A 15,127-nucleotide genomic window follows, 5' to 3' on the forward strand; every position below is an offset into this window, starting at 1 on the left:
CTCAGCACATGGGTGTATTTGTTTACATGTATGTATCTGTGTGCCTGTGTGTGTTCATACGTAGTATTTGCCAAACCTGCCTATAACTTGTATCCTGTGATTTTATACAACTTAATTTTATGAACATTGTTAATGAGTATATTATCTCAGAGACACATTTGCCACAAGCCCCTTGGCTGGCTTCCCTTGGTGTAGGTTCAGGTTATTTCCTCTCTTTTGCTTGTGTAGGTAACCCTTTTGTATATAAAGAGTTTTCCACATTTAAGATTATTTTCTTGGTATCCTTTCAAGAAGTGGAAAGTGGACTTTCACTGAGTCAAAGGGACTGTACATTTTATTGGCTTCTGATGTGCATAATAGACTCATCTGAACCATGTTTTGTCAAGAATTTTTGCCCTTGTGTTTATAATTATTATAATTCTTATTCAGAGTATAGTATTATAAATATTATATACAATTTATAATAAGAGGTTGTATATACTGACTTCTTACTTTGTACTAGGCACTTTATATGTATCATCTCATTTACCCTAAAAACACGAGGGGACACACAGCTGAACTTCTGTGCCTTCCATATGACAGCCCTCCAGACAACTCTAATAATGACATCAACATATGCACACAGCAGGGTATTCACTTCTTTACACGTCAGATATGAGGGCTTTATGTGTACCACTGCTTAGCCAGTTTTGGATGGGATTAAATACTTTCTGGGTGTTGTGCTTCTGAGGGCCATTTCCCAAAGATTGTGTTCCTGTTGGCCATGAGGTTGCTTGATACCTTGGCTTCTTGGGCCCCTGATTTTTGGCACATTGTGGAGTAACTTGGGTTGTGGGTTCACTCCCCATCACCCTCTAGAGCCAGCACTCCTGAGGGCCAGTTTCACCTGGTGAGCAGGAATGCTTCTGCCGGGCATGTGGGGCGGCCTGCAGAGGAGCTCCTGTGTTTGTAGAAGGTATGCACATGGCATGCATCATTGCTGTCTGGGCAGCTGCCAGACTGCTTGGCTGGCTGCCCTTCCAGGAAGCCCTCAGAGAGACTGTCGGCGTCTCTGGGTTTGCTGCAGGTCACAGGAGGCAGCCGCTTCTGTAAGGAGATGGTATGTGCCTGTGTGTGTACTTTTGTTATCATACTTGCCCGCTTGTGGGCAGCATATTCCAGAGAAACTACAGTTAATCCTCCAAGCTGTGAGGACAGATGTGATGACCTGCCCCTCCCCTGCCTGACTGCATGAGCTCTAGGGGAAGTTTTCATTTTATTTCAGCCCCTTTATTCTCATTCTATGGAGGATGCACCTTTAAGATGTGTTTAGAGAAGACCTAATCAGGGAGATAGTCTGTCCAATCAGGGGGTCAGTGAGAAATGTAGTTCTTAAGTGTCACCTTGAGCATTTCCTTTCTTCTAGCATGGTCTCGTCTTACCTGGTTCATCATGGGTATTGTGCCACGGCCACAGCTTTTGCCCGAATGACTGAAACCCCGATTCAGGAAGAACAAGCGTCCATAAAGAACAGACAAAGTAAGGTTGATTCTCCTCCCCCTTCTCCCTCCTTTCCTCCCTTACTTGTCCCTCATTCTGCTCTCTGGCTCCTAGCAGCCTTAGGTAACCTGCCAGGAGTCTGTTCAGCTCAGTTCTCACTACCAGGAGATTAGCCCATAGCCCCAACCCAGCCCCAGGCCCTGCTTCTGTCCCTCTTTTAAGACAACACTGTCCAGGACAGTCCAGCAGCATGGGAATGTCTTGGGGCAGCCTCCCTAATGTACAGTCTAACGGCCTGGCGCAGACTGGGGCCTGGCATGGCTAGATCCCGCTCCTCCATGCTTGTCCCCTTCCCCCTGTATCCTGGATTCCATGCAGCCTCCTGTTCATGGTCTTTTGGAAAGAGTATGTTTGCATCTTACTAGTCCAATGCCCTGCCTTTCCCACTGTTTACTCAACTTTAATAGTTCTGCCTGCCCCCAACCAGAGACAGGCCTGAAGTAGTCAGACAGGGAAGGCTGATGCTCTGTGGCTGCTGTGGTAGACCTCTCTCTGCTTCCCACCTCTGGTCCTGCCCTTTGTAGACAACCAAAGGAAGGAGCCAAAGGAAATTTTCCTGGTGTTCATACTGGCCTGCATACTGCGTGTTTGGGGCTCTTTTGTGGAAGGAGGGTGTTGGGAAAGAGGAAGCAGCCCAGAAAGGAGATAGGAAGAGGAGACGAGAGTACGGGAGAGTAGGTGTGTGTGGACATGTGTCTGTGTGTGCCTGCTTGCGTCTCTCTGAGCCTGTCGTCTCTGTGTATGTGCATGTGTCTGTGTCTCCCAGAGAAGCTACGTCCAGCCAGACAGATGGAAAGGGATCCCAGACTTGGGATCTGCGAATGAGAGAGCCTCAGACCCAGAAGTCGCTCCCAGCAAGACGCACCAGGCCCCAGGGCAAGAGCAAGATGCTGATGGCCTGAGAGGTGTCAACGTCAGAGATGCCAGTGTGAGGAGGATGACCTCCTCTCAGCAGGGAGCATGCCGCAGCCCTTGAAGACTGCCAAGATATGGGCCTTGGCCCAGAAACCATGAGCTCACATTGCCATCCCACTGCCAGGCCTGAAAGGAGAGCAGTCTGTCTGAAGAGGAGCCCCTAGGACCATCAAGCTGCCTGGGTGCCCATCACCAGATCATGCTCCCCCCAGCCAGGACCCCTCCCTCCACCCAGGTCCCTGACAACCTGTACTCCATAGGAGCAGGCCTCCAAACTCATCCTCCTGCTGAGAGTGCCCCCTCCACTTTCCCCTTTTATTCTTTGAGGATTCCCTGACACGTGGCAGAAACCAGGCTCTATTGTGGGGCTGGTTGGCCATGTTCTTTCTTCAGCCTCTTCTGTGAGCATCTCGACCCGGCATGCCATTCTGAACCAGCCCACTTGACTGTCGGCTGGTCTGTGCTTGGGGCTGGCAGTGTGGAGACGTGTGGCTATAAGGAAGGTCTGCAGCCCCTCGCTCACTGCTGTGTTCTTGCTCTCTGCAGAGATCCAGAAGCTGGTGCTGGAGGGCCGGGTGGGTGAGGCCATTGAGACCACACAGCGCTTCTACCCAGGATTGCTGGAGCACAACCCCAACCTACTCTTCATGCTCAAGTAAGTTTTGGGCACCACCAGCTTCCCCATAGCCCAGCTGGTGGTGGGAACATAAAACCCCGACCAAGCCCAGAGCATTGCTGCTCTGCTCCTTCTGCAGGTGCCGACAATTTGTGGAGATGGTGAATGGGACTGACAGTGAGGTCCGCAGCTTGAGCTCCCGAAGCCCCAAGTCCCAGGACAGCTATCCTGGCTCTCCCAGCCTCAGCCCCCGCCATGGCCCCAGTAGTTCCCACATGCACAACACAGGTCAGCCACTCTCCAGAGGGCTCTGGGAAGAACTGGTGTGGAGAAGCAAGGCCACCCATCTACCTTTCCCTGGGATGGGCTCAGGACTTGCTGCTGGATTTGGGGGAAGGGGAATGGGGCCACTGTAGTTATTCCTCGGGCCCTGCTTGATGGCAAGCTGCCCCTCCTCTTCTGATTGTCCCTCGGCTTTTAGGAGCAGACAGTCCCAGCTGCAGCAATGGCGTCGCATCCACCAAGAGCAAACAGAACCACAGTAAATACCCTGCACCCAGCTCCTCCTCTTCCTCCTCATCCTCTTCGTCCTCCTCATCCCCATCCTCCGTCAATTACTCCGAGTCCAACTCAACAGATTCCACCAAGTCCCAGCCCCACAGCAGCACCAGTAACCAGGAGACCAGGTGCCTGTTCTGCTCAACTTCTTCTTCCTGCCTTCTGCTCTGCGCCAGTTGGGCCCACTGCAGCCTGTCCTTTGAATACCATCCTGCCCTTTGTCCTCTACCTCCATCCCAGGTCTGTGCCTGGAATAGTAGCTATTGACCTGTCAGGCCAGGCATTGGCTCTGGCTTCTGGTCCTACTTGCGATTCAGCTGCCACTTTCCTTGCCCCTGTCTTTCTCCAGAGGTGCTGACACTGAGAATGTGGTTGCCTTTGAGGATATCAGGCCTCTCAGAACCCCCAGGGTCTATACTAAAGGAGCTTTTACTGGGCTTGGCTTGTAATCAGCCAGGTTGGGCAGGCAGGAGTTTTAGGCTGAAGACTATTGGTGCCTTTCAGCAGCCCCCTGGGTGTGCTTCAGGGCTGACTTGATTTTGGCTTCCAGAGATACCTATCAGGGCTCACCTGCCCTGGTCAGTGTGGGTGGGAGGATCTATAGAAGTGGGTGTACCAATTCAGAAGAGGGCCAGGGAGGGGAGGGGCACAGAGGCAGCATTGGGACAAGAGTAGGAATCAGGTGACAAGCCTCTGGGGATGGCTGATGTCACAGTAGGGGCAAGTGTTGGAGCCTGGGAAGCCTAAGCTGTCCTTTCATGCTCTTAGGGGCCCTCAGTTTACCCACAGCAACCTGTGGCCAAAGCCTGAATGGAGGCCCAACCAGGCTGGTCCAACCACATCCCTTTGGTCAACTCCTACCTCATCCCTTCTCCACAGTGACAGTGAGATGGAGATGGAGGCGGAGCATTACCCCAATGGTGTCCTGGAGAGCATGTCCACCCGCATCGTCAATGGCGCCTACAAGCATGAGGACCTGCAGACGGATGAGTCCAGCATGGGTAAGGACCGTGCCCTCAAATGGTGTTCCACAGGTGGCACTGCTCAGTCCAGGTGTCCTCTCCCCTGACAGGTTTTGGTAGCTTGAGAAGGTCTAACCAGATCTGGTCCACTGTCTCCTTAGCCAGTCATGATGGGTTCTTGATTTGGGAAGGTCTTGGCCTACTGCCAAGACTAAGTTCCCTACATTTGAGGCCAGAGGGAGTTGGTGAGAGTGGGCACCCTTATGAACACTCATGCATCATGTACAAGGTGGGGAGAAGGAAAGCTTCTGAGTCCTGTCTGACTCCTACACTGTGTGTTAGTTGACTAAAAACAGCTTAGCTATGGATGGTCCATGTGATCCTCTCAGCCTCAGTTGCCTCTAGCAGAAGCTACACCACCCCACCCCCAGCCAAGGTCCTTCTTGCCGTGTTCTCTTTGGGGTCCCCACCCTAGTCCTCACCCCTACTAATGTGTTCTCTGCTGCAGATGATGGGCATCCTCGGCGGCAGCTCTGTGGGGGCAATCAGGCTGCCACAGAAAGGATTATCCTGTTTGGCCGTGAGTTGCAGGCACTGAGTGAGCAGCTGGGCCGGGAATATGGCAAGAATTTGGCCCACACGGAGATGCTGCAGGTATAGAACAAGCCAAGCCCTCATACGGAGAGGGCCCCCATTTGGTGGTGGGGCAAGGGGACTCTGGGAGGGCACTGGGGGCAGCAACAATAGGACAGAGCAGGCTCTAGTCAAGTCTGCAGTAGGAAACAGGACATCTGGGGTGTACCCTACCCTCTCTAGGTTCTGTGGGGGGATACAACCCTGCCCAACCCTACATTTGGGGTATGCTGTGCCCTCACTGGTTACCACGCAGGGCCTTGTATCCCCATGGAGCCATGGAGGGGTGTGTGTGGTATGTGTGCCACAGTCCTCTCAAGAGTGCCCTGTCCTTTAGGATGCCTTTAGCCTGCTGGCATACTCAGACCCCTGGAGCTGCCCAGTTGGCCAGCAGCTTGACCCCATCCAGAGGGAGCCTGTGTGTGCTGCCCTCAACAGCGCCATTTTAGGTAAGTGGATCTAACAAAAAGAGAAGCTGGCCTATAAGTGCCTAGGGTGGCCCCCTCCCACCTCCCTAGGAATTGCTGCTGCCTTGTCCAGTCAGGGCAGTGAGCTCTGCCCAGAGGCTCTCTGGTGGCCCACAGGACTCTTGGGCTTCCCTGACCTCCCCCTGCCCAACTGAGTTGGCTGGCTCGATCATGATGGGCCATAGACTGACCGTAGGGTCATGGCCTGGTGACTGGGACACACATACAGAGATACATGAACACTCTATTCCAAGAGATTCTGTCCACTCCCTCTACCTTTCACTCTCTGAGCCTAAACCTTGAGAGGACAGTAACCAGGCCTCGTCTCTCCTCCACAGAGTCTCAGAACCTGCCAAAGCAGCCCCCTCTGATGCTCGCCCTGGGCCAAGCTTCTGAATGTCTACGGCTCATGGCCCGAGCGGGCCTAGGATCTTGCTCCTTTGCCAGAGTTGACGACTACTTGCACTAGCTGACCACGCTGGTTGGTCCTGCCTGGCCCTCCCTCGGCCCCAGGGCTAGAGCAGCCCTGCTCTCCATCGGCACCTGGTGCAGGGACCTGGAAGCCATGGGCAGAGTCCACTCCTCCTGCCTGGCCTCCCCTCTTCCTTCCTTTCTTTCCTTTCCTTCCTTTTTTTTTTCCCCACTCTCAGTCTCTCTCTCTCTCGCCCCCCTTCGCGTGCAGCGGCCTATGACACAGTATTGGCTGGTTATTCTCATGTAGCGCCTTCTACTTTGAAGAGGGGGTTGTTTTGAGGAGGGGTTGGGTTTTTTAAATCTTTATTTTTTCCTCCTGACTGAGCCACCAGTATTTATCTCTGGAGAGTTTGTGCTGAGCTGGTTTCTGCTAATTTAGTGATGAAGCCTATCCAAGTTGGTGATAGCTTATTATTTTCGTAAGTAAAAAAAATGAGATTATATATATAAATATATATATTAAAAAAGACACAGTATTTATCGTAGTGTTAGTGGTCCAGCACCTCTTGGGTGAAGCTGTCCAGATACCATATGTTTTGAGTCCTACTCACTAAAAAAAAAAATCTCTGTCACCTCAGCCAAGTGGTTTGTTTATTTCAGGCTTCCCCTTTGTTGAGCCACAGGCCCAGCTACAGCCTAGGGGAGCCCAGTAGGCATTGGGGTGGGGGGGCCACACAGTGCGCAGGTCAGGTTAAGCTGGTTGTAGCATCTGAGAGGTGTGGGTCCTAGGACTCTGAGAGCCAGACTGAGCAGAGAACTGCAGGGCCAAGGGTCCAGTGAAGAGAAGAGTTGGCCCAGGGCTACACAGCAAAGCAAGGGAGTAGAAAGTCCTTGGCCAGCACGCTGTCTGCCATTCTACCCTGCCTCTCACTGCCTGCCTTGCCCCTCTCTCTCCCCTTTTCAACATCCTGCCTTCCCTTATTGTTAAGATGGCCAAATAATTCATTTACTCTAAATTGATTGCCTGGAGACTACCTGCCTTTGACCTGGAAGCTGCTGTGTGTCAGGCTGCGGGAAAGAAGTCTCCATTCCCAGGACAGAGGCCCTTGAGTACAGGGGCTGCCTTCTTCCTGCCTGGATCTTCACCATCTCTGCACAGCTCTGATGGAATTGATGCTTTCTGTTGAGAAGCCAAGACCTTGTGGAGACAGATTCTTGGGTTGCTGGTTGCTGGAGTGGATGGAACCCTTGACCCGCTAGGCCAGGCCTTACTGCATCTGTGCCAGGCAGCTTCTTGCAGTTTGGCCCCAGCCACTCTTAGGAAAGACTGTTATGAGTATTTGATGACCCGAGGAAGGGACCTCATGGGCTTTACAGATGTCCCATCATCCATGTCAGGTGGATCCTCACAGCTGGTGGGTCAGTAACAGTCCCAGTAGTGCATCAGGGAATCAAGGGAGGAAGGGCTAAGATGGCTGCTGGGACTTGGGCAGGCCATCTGTGGAGAGGACTGACTGCTGAGGAAGAAGAAAGGGAGGTGGCCTCCCCAGAGGAGTACCAGGAGGGACTGGGATTTCCCCATCTGCTTCACAATGGGAGGGAGCACACAAGCAGCCCCTGCAAAGGGGCAAAGTCAGAAGTTGAACTTCAGTCCCTGCCTGGATCTAGGCTGGACAAGCTCCTTTTATCAGTGGGTACAGGAATGGTTGGTAACAGCCTGAGGTATTGAGTGCCCATCAGGCCTCATTGGGCCCCCAGCTGGACAAGGGAGATGATTGAGTTGGACCAACTACTGGTGATGGGGTCAGGGCCCTGGCCCTGTCCTCTCCCAGAGTTCTGCCTTGAGACATAATCCTATTGGCTACTGCTTTTTCTTGGTTCCCACTAGGGCCTCAGCTGGCAGCCCAGAGACCATGACCCATCGTGGAGGTCTTGTCCTGTTTGTAAAGGAAACTCATCCTGTGCAAAGCTGGGGATGCCTAGCTCCTAAACCTAGAGGTTGGAAACAGATCAGAGCCAAGCAGGACTGGAAATTAAAACCAGAGGATTTTGTAGCTGGAGTGAAGTTTCGAGAACACTTACTCCACCAGTCCTCTCCTTTTATAGATAAGGAAACAGGCCCAGGAGATTAAGTGACTTGACCAAAGTCACACAACAAATTAGTGGCAGAACTGGGCCTAACCTCATCCCTGTGGATTGGACAACAATGTGTAGTTCTAAAGCTGAATGGCAGGTTAGGGGTTAGGCTGGTGAGGCCTCTAGCACTGTCTGAGCAGCTGGTACCTTCAGGGGTGTGTCAGGGATGGGGATGGGTGCCTGGGCTTGGGTTGTGGAATGGCTGAGAGGGCCCAGGAGGGCTCAGGACAGCTGTGTGCTGCTTGGGGTTGGGTGTCCGCCTGGCTCGCACTCAGTACCCATGGCCACCTCCCCATTTTCTGTGCCTTATCTCACTATTTCAGCTGAGTCCAAGTTGTTTACTCTGTTCCTCTCCAGAGGGGCTCTGTCCCAGTTGGACAGGTTACCTTCGGGACATAAGCCTTTGCCCCACAAGCCGTGGAGAGGACCAAAATCAAGCTGCTTGAGCCCACTGTCTTGCTGATAGTTCAGGCCTGCCTGCCAGCCAGAGGAGCCCCTTATGCCCACCCAGTCCTACCAGCCTGCTTCCAGGGGCCAAGAGTGGGGAAGGCACCTGGGAGGAGTCCCTGTAAAGAGCTGGACTTGAATTAAGGTGGGCAGGAAGAAGACCTGGTTCTCTTGGGTTGTCCAGCCCTGGAGGAGCAGCCTTCCCTACTTACCTTTTTCCTTTGTGCCACCAAATGGTTGCTTCTTCCAGAGCAGAAACTGGCAGACACACAGAGAAAGCCAGAACCCCTGTTCCTCACCCACATGGGTCTGTGGCTGGGTGTAGGCTGGCAGAACAGGGACACCAAAAGATGGAGAAGTGGGGATTGCCCAGCCACCCAGCACCTTCCTACCCCTTAAGCACAAAGATGAGGCAGAAACCTGTCAGAGCTGAAAGTTCGTTTGGTTGCTCAAAACTCAGGTATGCACACATGTGGCAGCTGGGCAGCAGAGCCCTACTTGACCACCAGTCCTGTGTACCTGGACGTGTGGCCAGACTGTGGACTCTGGCTACCTCAGGCACCACCTCTTTGCATAGGGTTTTCCTCCATTAGTAACTACAGCCGACACAGACTTCCTCCACATTGTGCACACTGGTTCTGCCTTTGTCCTCACAAGTTGATACTTGGCATTAGCATGAAACTTGTGGGTGTGGGAGGGTTTAGAGAAAATTCTAACACAAAACATCTTATTAAATTGTACTTGAGAGATGAAAAAACTCCTGTTGTATTTTGACAGAATTATTTTTATTAAAATACACATCCATGAGCAGTCATGAGTGTCTGGTGTCTATTATGAGTCTTACTGGGATTGGCACCCCTAGTGTGGTACAGCTGTCCTAGCGGGCTTGGCCCCTTCCTAGCCCACCTCTCGAGTGTGCAGGCTCTTGGTGTCTCCTCAAGGACCCTCAAGACTTTGGGCATTTGCAGAACCCCAAAGAGCATAGGCCCTTAAGCTTTGATTCTCTCCCACAAAACAGCTTTCATCTGAGACAAAGAAAAAGTCAAATATTCAACTTCAGAGAGGTGGGCCATAGGATCTCCTCCCCTCAGAATAAGATTTTAATACATTCCAAATATGCTCACCACAAACACTGGACAGTCAAAAAGAACTCTTCTGAGGGGTATTAAGGTTAGCTTCCATTCAGTCTGAGGAAAAAGAGCTCATGCCAAAAACCCTAGTTAGGCTGACCCTAGAAGATTAATCTTTCTCAGCTTCGGTTCTCCTATCCTTAAATTGTGGCTGATTCTTCTACCCTGTGGTGATAGAGGATTATAACATGCACAGGGCAGGGCCTGGCATATAGGGACACAGTATATGTTACGACTCTGCCTCTATGAGTATGCTCCCTGGTGTGATTCGCCTACTGCCTCAGTCTGCCTCCCCTGTCCCCAAGGCACCAGGGCTTTATGCAGAGGAGATAAAACAGATTATGCTGCTGTCCACCTGGAGGTAAGACTGGAAAACACTGGAGGCAAAGAAACCAGCTAGAAGGCCAAGGCCAGACACAAGAAAACAGGTTAGAGAAATATTTAGGGGATGTTAGCACCACAGGATGAGTGGCCAGATGTGAGGGAAATTGGAGAAGTAAGAGCCGAGGCAAATGTAGGCTTTTGGTTGGATTGAAAGGATGGATAATATAGGGATATATTACCCACAAGATAACATAGGGAACAGAAGGGAACAGGTGGTGGCTAAAAGGCACTGGAGTAGGGAGGTCTGGGGAGCATATAAACCCACATCTCAGAGAGAAATGGTTCCTGGAACTGGAAAAGGGTTCTGTGACCCAGTAAAAAAGGAAATCTGTCATGGATGCTCAGTGAACATCACTAGCTAATTAAAAGCTCTAAAAATCCTGTGTTAAGACATGTAGCTTAACCCAGCATTTTCCAAATGACATTACTACAGAATGTTTCACTCGGGTATTTTACAGGACTCTCAGGGAAAAGCTAGTGTACGGAGAAGAGTGGTGTATTAGATTAAGCACAAATGTCCTAGTTCCGTAAGTGAAGATGCAGAAGATTCATTTCCTTTTAGACCGGTGGTTGTCAACCAGGACCAATTTTGCCCCCCAGGGAACATTTGGCAATGTCTGAAAATATTTTTGGTGGCCACAATGGGGTAGGGGTGCTACTTGTATTTAGTGGGTAGAGGCCAGGGATGCTGCTGAACATCCTACAATGCACAGACAACCCTCCACAACAGAATTACCAGGCCCAAAATGTCAACAGTGCAGCTGAGAAATCCTGCTCCAGAGTGAAACTTAGAACATGACCGAAAAGCAGATCAAACACAAGGACACTTTGGTTCTCCCTTTCTGCCTGGCTGTTCAGAATCCAGAGGGAATGAATAAGGGGATAAAACCCCATTAGAAGAAGTTAGAGGTTACAATTTCTCATCACTCTGGAAGCCTTCTATGCTCATAAAAGTGGCAGCCATAGCAGGAAGTCTTGTCTCCTCCTGCCAAAACAGGGATAGCCCTGCTGGTCAGCAGGTCTCAGAGGGAACAAATGCCTCACCTTGACGGACATATCACAGGATGATGCTCTGGAAAGATGGCTGGGACACCTTCCTAATGCCAGCTGAGGTGAAGGAATGGTCTAGTCAACTAGAGTCAGACAAGCAGAAATAAATCCTAATCCCACATTTCCAACATAGCCTATTTTTACACTAAGGCTTACAGGTTTGTTTCGCTGCTCTAGAGGACAGTCTGGTGAAACAAAGGGTAGTCTCGTTACAAAATGGTACTTATTTGAGGGGGAAGAGCCTCCAGTATAGATATCAGGGGGGCTGAGGTCACCCAGTCCTGAAGAGCACTGACATCTAAGGAACAAACAAAGAACATCTAGAAGAGGAGTTCAGATAGGCACGGAAAAGCGAGTCATTAGGAGTCAGCCAGGAAGTCTGACGACTTAGAACCATCGTTCTGCAAAGATAGATCGTTATCCAGCAGCAGACCTTCCTTCATTCCCGGACAACCAAGGCCCACTATAGTACAGTATGAGTAAAACCTCCTCGCTCTTGCTGCTGGGCGTCGGACCGGAAAGAAGCCTAGGCTGGAAATCTGCTGCCTCCACCGCCTCCATCGCCGGAAATGAGTGACCGCTGTCTCGAGTTAGGCTGCTTAACCTCCGCCCCCAACCAGCGAGCATGCGCAGCTCTCGGTCACGGCCCCTCCCAGAGCTGGTCCACCCCCTCCAGGGAGCATGCGCAGACCTCCCGCTGTCCCGCCCCTCCCTTTCCAAAGACCCCGGTTCCTTAGAAACCGGGCGGCGCTTTCCCGGTGGCGGCGCGCTAGACCCCCGGGTCGGTGCGTCCCCGCCATCCTCCTTTACCGAGGACTGGTGGCCGCCGAGTCCGGTCTGGACCCATGGTCTCCGGTGCGGCGCAGGGCGGGCGATGCCAGCATGCCAGGTGAGAGACGGCCCGCGACGACGGGTGAGGATGAAGGAGGGTATGGCGCGGCAGCGAGCGGGCTCCGGGAGGGCCTCCTCCGCGGCCGGGCGCCGGAGGTCGGAGGCGGGGATACGTAGAGCCGGGGCTGGAGGGGGCCATGGTAACTGCCGGAGCGGGCTCGGAGTTCGGGAGTTGCCACGAAGTTCGTCCTCCCACCTCAGAAATAGAATCTGCAAGTTTGGTAGTAGAATTGTTGAATTTTGGCTCCTGGAAGGACCTTGGCCATAACCCATCCCTTTACTGGACGCGAAAACCTAGGCTCCCCCGCCCTGTGCCGAGCAGACCCTCTACCTGTGTGAGGACCGACGCTCTGTGGATGAGGATGTGAGGTACGGAAACCTCAGACAAAGGGCTCGTTGGGTAGCTGGTCCGTCGTCTTTCAGAGTGAGGTGGGACTTTTTAGGGGGTAAATCTTTATTTAAGGAAAGAGTGTGCAGGTAGCAGGTGGGAGAAGGGACGCTCTAGAAGGTGCGAGTGGCTCTGCCAGCCCCAGAGAGTCCACTGACCATATCTTTTGGGGCCTGACCTACCTTTGAAGCCCTGGAAGGAAGCCGCTGGACTTGTGGCGACAAAAGGTGAGGTGAAGTATTCCCATCAAGGCATTATCACATGAATGGTGAAGGAGAAAGAGGGGCAGGAGATCCGGACCTGTGAATGGTCGTGTGAAGAGTTTTTAGCAGAATCTGAAGAACAAAATAGGAAGAGAAAAGTTTAAAGCTGCCTTGGATAGACACCATGGAAGGTTGTAAACCTTATTTATATTCATTGTTGCCACAGTGTCATTCTGAGGGCAAGACACATGAGGAAGGAAGTGGGTGGCCTTTGAGTATCCAGAACCTGGTGGCATAGGGCCCAGAGCTATGGGGCACAAAGGTCTCAGAAGGAAGAGCCCTTAGTCTGTGACCCTTCAGTTGAAGGGAACAGCTGCTTAAATTGGAAAGGACACTTAATGTGTTATGGAGAGATATGGAGATGGTAGTCAGAGGAAAGCTAGATACATTCTTGATAAGGAAACTCATTTTCTTCTGAAAAGCTGTGCCAGGGAACAAAAGCATTTTAAGGCCATTCATTTTACAGAATATGTGAAAAATGACTACTTTTGGACTAGGAGTTTAAAGAATCTATCTGGACCAGGAGGTGAAACTTTTCAGCAGACAGTTCTATTGTTGGGCCCCCTTGTTTTACAGCTAAAGATTCTATTGTAAGAGGCTTTCTCTTACCACCTGATTGTTCTACTTTTTCTATGGAATGATTTGGTCTGGATCTGATCTGTTATTTTATTTGCAGGGAAAATTCAAAGATGTGATTTCTACAGTAATACCAGAACCCACTAGTAGTAGGATTAGCAATGCAGGAAAAAAAGCCTCCTCCCCAAAAGACATAAAGATTTGTAACATGGGGAAAAGAAGTGTGTGATTTTTAAAAGATGTCCCTGATTCTAATCATCAAAGTCAGTTTGGTACTAGCTTGATAAAACTAATTTTCACTGTAAATTCGACTTTGCAGCAGGTTTTTTTCCCCTCAGAGTGAGAAGAGAAGATAACGTTAAAAGTATGATAATGTTAATAGATCAACTTAGTTTAAGGAAGAGAGCTTTGTTCTTCCTTTGTTCATAAATCAATTCCAGACCATAACTATAGGTATTGTAGTTGTGGATTTTACTGACTTTTCTCGCATCTCTGGAACTATTTGTATAAGTACCTCAAGAAATATAATAGGGTATTATCAGAAAGGTATGTGGAGAACATTGGCACTGCTAACCAAATCCTGTCAGAAAAGCTTTCTGAAAACCATTGTATTCTGTGTGGAAACCCTCATTACTTTAGCATTGGCTCAGATAGAAGACAGACACGTAGGCTAAAATCCAAGTAGATAGAAGGGAGCAATTACTGTCTGTGGAGCTGTATAGGGTGTAGGAGGTGCTTTGAATGCCTGTGCAAATACTTCCTTGAATGAGCATTTGGAGGAGATACTTCTTAAATGTGGTAAGTGTGTCCCATGGATTTGTATGCATTATTTTAGCCCCAATAATCAGAAAGACGCTTGTTTTCAGAGAAGAAAGACGGGCTTACGGACTCTTAAAAGTGTTTCTTCATTGCTATGGCATGAAACCTTTGACCAATAATTACTTAACATCCATTCCATTTTCTGGGGCAGCTGAGGGCAGTTATCAAACCTGGCCTATAGTAAAGTAATCAGCAGTATTTAACTGGCCAACTTACCAGATAAACCAGTAAGGCTAACAGGATTTACTTTCATTGAATTGATATTCTGGTTATACAATAAGAGGAGAAATGAAATGGAGACACAGTGGAATCTGATGTAGGAAGTTATGATACAGATGTGTTCAGAAAACACAGGCATCAGAAGCAGAAGAGCCCTTCTGATGCCTAACAAGCCACTTGTGTATTTATAGTAGGAGGTCCAATTCTAGGATAAATCCACTATTAGAATTGGACACTGTCCAGAAAAAATTGGAGATTTTGCTGTTTTTGAGAATTCATATACAATATACTAATAGAGTTTTGTTCTTCTTACATGCAGAAAACCAGCTTTGTATTAGTAAACTTCAGGAGAGCCTAAAAGTCCAAAGTACTTGAGAATTTAGATGTCAGGTATTTTAAAAAGTGGAGAATGAAAGATATTTGAAATATGTTTGGGCTTATGAAAGTCAGAATGATAGAAGATACTGAGAAAAACATGAAAACAGTAAAACTTCCCAGCACTCTAACATCACTTATGAACTAGCCATTAGGTCATGGATGAGCTCATTAAAGTACTATCTCTTTAAACCCAGACAAAGAGGATGAGAAACGGAGTAAATATTTCTATTTCATGATGATAGGAATGAACACTTAGAAAACAGTATTAAACATTAAGAAGGAAGAGATGCGTATTCCTGCATTACTTAAACATATTACACTCAAACCCTATCTTTAACACTT

The 15,127-nt window shown here is 49.9% G+C and overlaps 2 protein-coding genes across 7 annotated transcripts in view; both read left to right on the top strand.

The window, feature by feature from the left end:
• RANBP10 (RAN binding protein 10) overlaps positions 1-9,497 on the top strand; it is a 60,241-nt gene extending 50,744 nt beyond the window's left edge. Inside the window, exons 7-14 of the mRNA XM_010979274.3 lie at positions 1,406-1,518; positions 3,001-3,109; positions 3,210-3,358; positions 3,552-3,756; positions 4,508-4,629; positions 5,099-5,244; positions 5,561-5,672; positions 6,029-9,497. Coding sequence (XP_010977576.2) covers positions 1,406-1,518; positions 3,001-3,109; positions 3,210-3,358; positions 3,552-3,756; positions 4,508-4,629; positions 5,099-5,244; positions 5,561-5,672; positions 6,029-6,159 — 1,087 coding nt within the window. The 3' untranslated portion in view covers positions 6,160-9,497. The remainder of the gene's footprint in view (positions 1-1,405; positions 1,519-3,000; positions 3,110-3,209; positions 3,359-3,551; positions 3,757-4,507; positions 4,630-5,098; positions 5,245-5,560; positions 5,673-6,028) is intronic.
• A 2,442-nt stretch (positions 9,498-11,939) lies between these two features.
• LOC105088481 (glucose-fructose oxidoreductase domain-containing protein 2) overlaps positions 11,940-15,127 on the top strand; it is a 40,783-nt gene continuing 37,595 nt past the window's right edge. For 2 of the 6 annotated variants that reach the window (XM_031458235.2, XM_064489057.1), the window contains exon 1: positions 12,002-12,140. Coding sequence is in view for 1 of the 6 variants with exons in the window: in XM_031458238.2 (XP_031314098.2) it covers positions 12,134-12,140 (7 nt within the window). In the remaining 5 variants the exon portion in view is untranslated. Of the gene's footprint in view, positions 12,165-12,349; positions 12,512-15,127 lie in introns of those variants that run through there. The other 4 variants (XM_031458238.2, XM_064489058.1, XM_031458236.2 and 1 more) reach the window with 4 other exon arrangements.

This window comes from Camelus dromedarius, chromosome 9, assembly GCF_036321535.1.
Source record: "Camelus dromedarius isolate mCamDro1 chromosome 9, mCamDro1.pat, whole genome shotgun sequence".
Taxonomy (NCBI): domain Eukaryota; kingdom Metazoa; phylum Chordata; class Mammalia; order Artiodactyla; family Camelidae; genus Camelus; species Camelus dromedarius.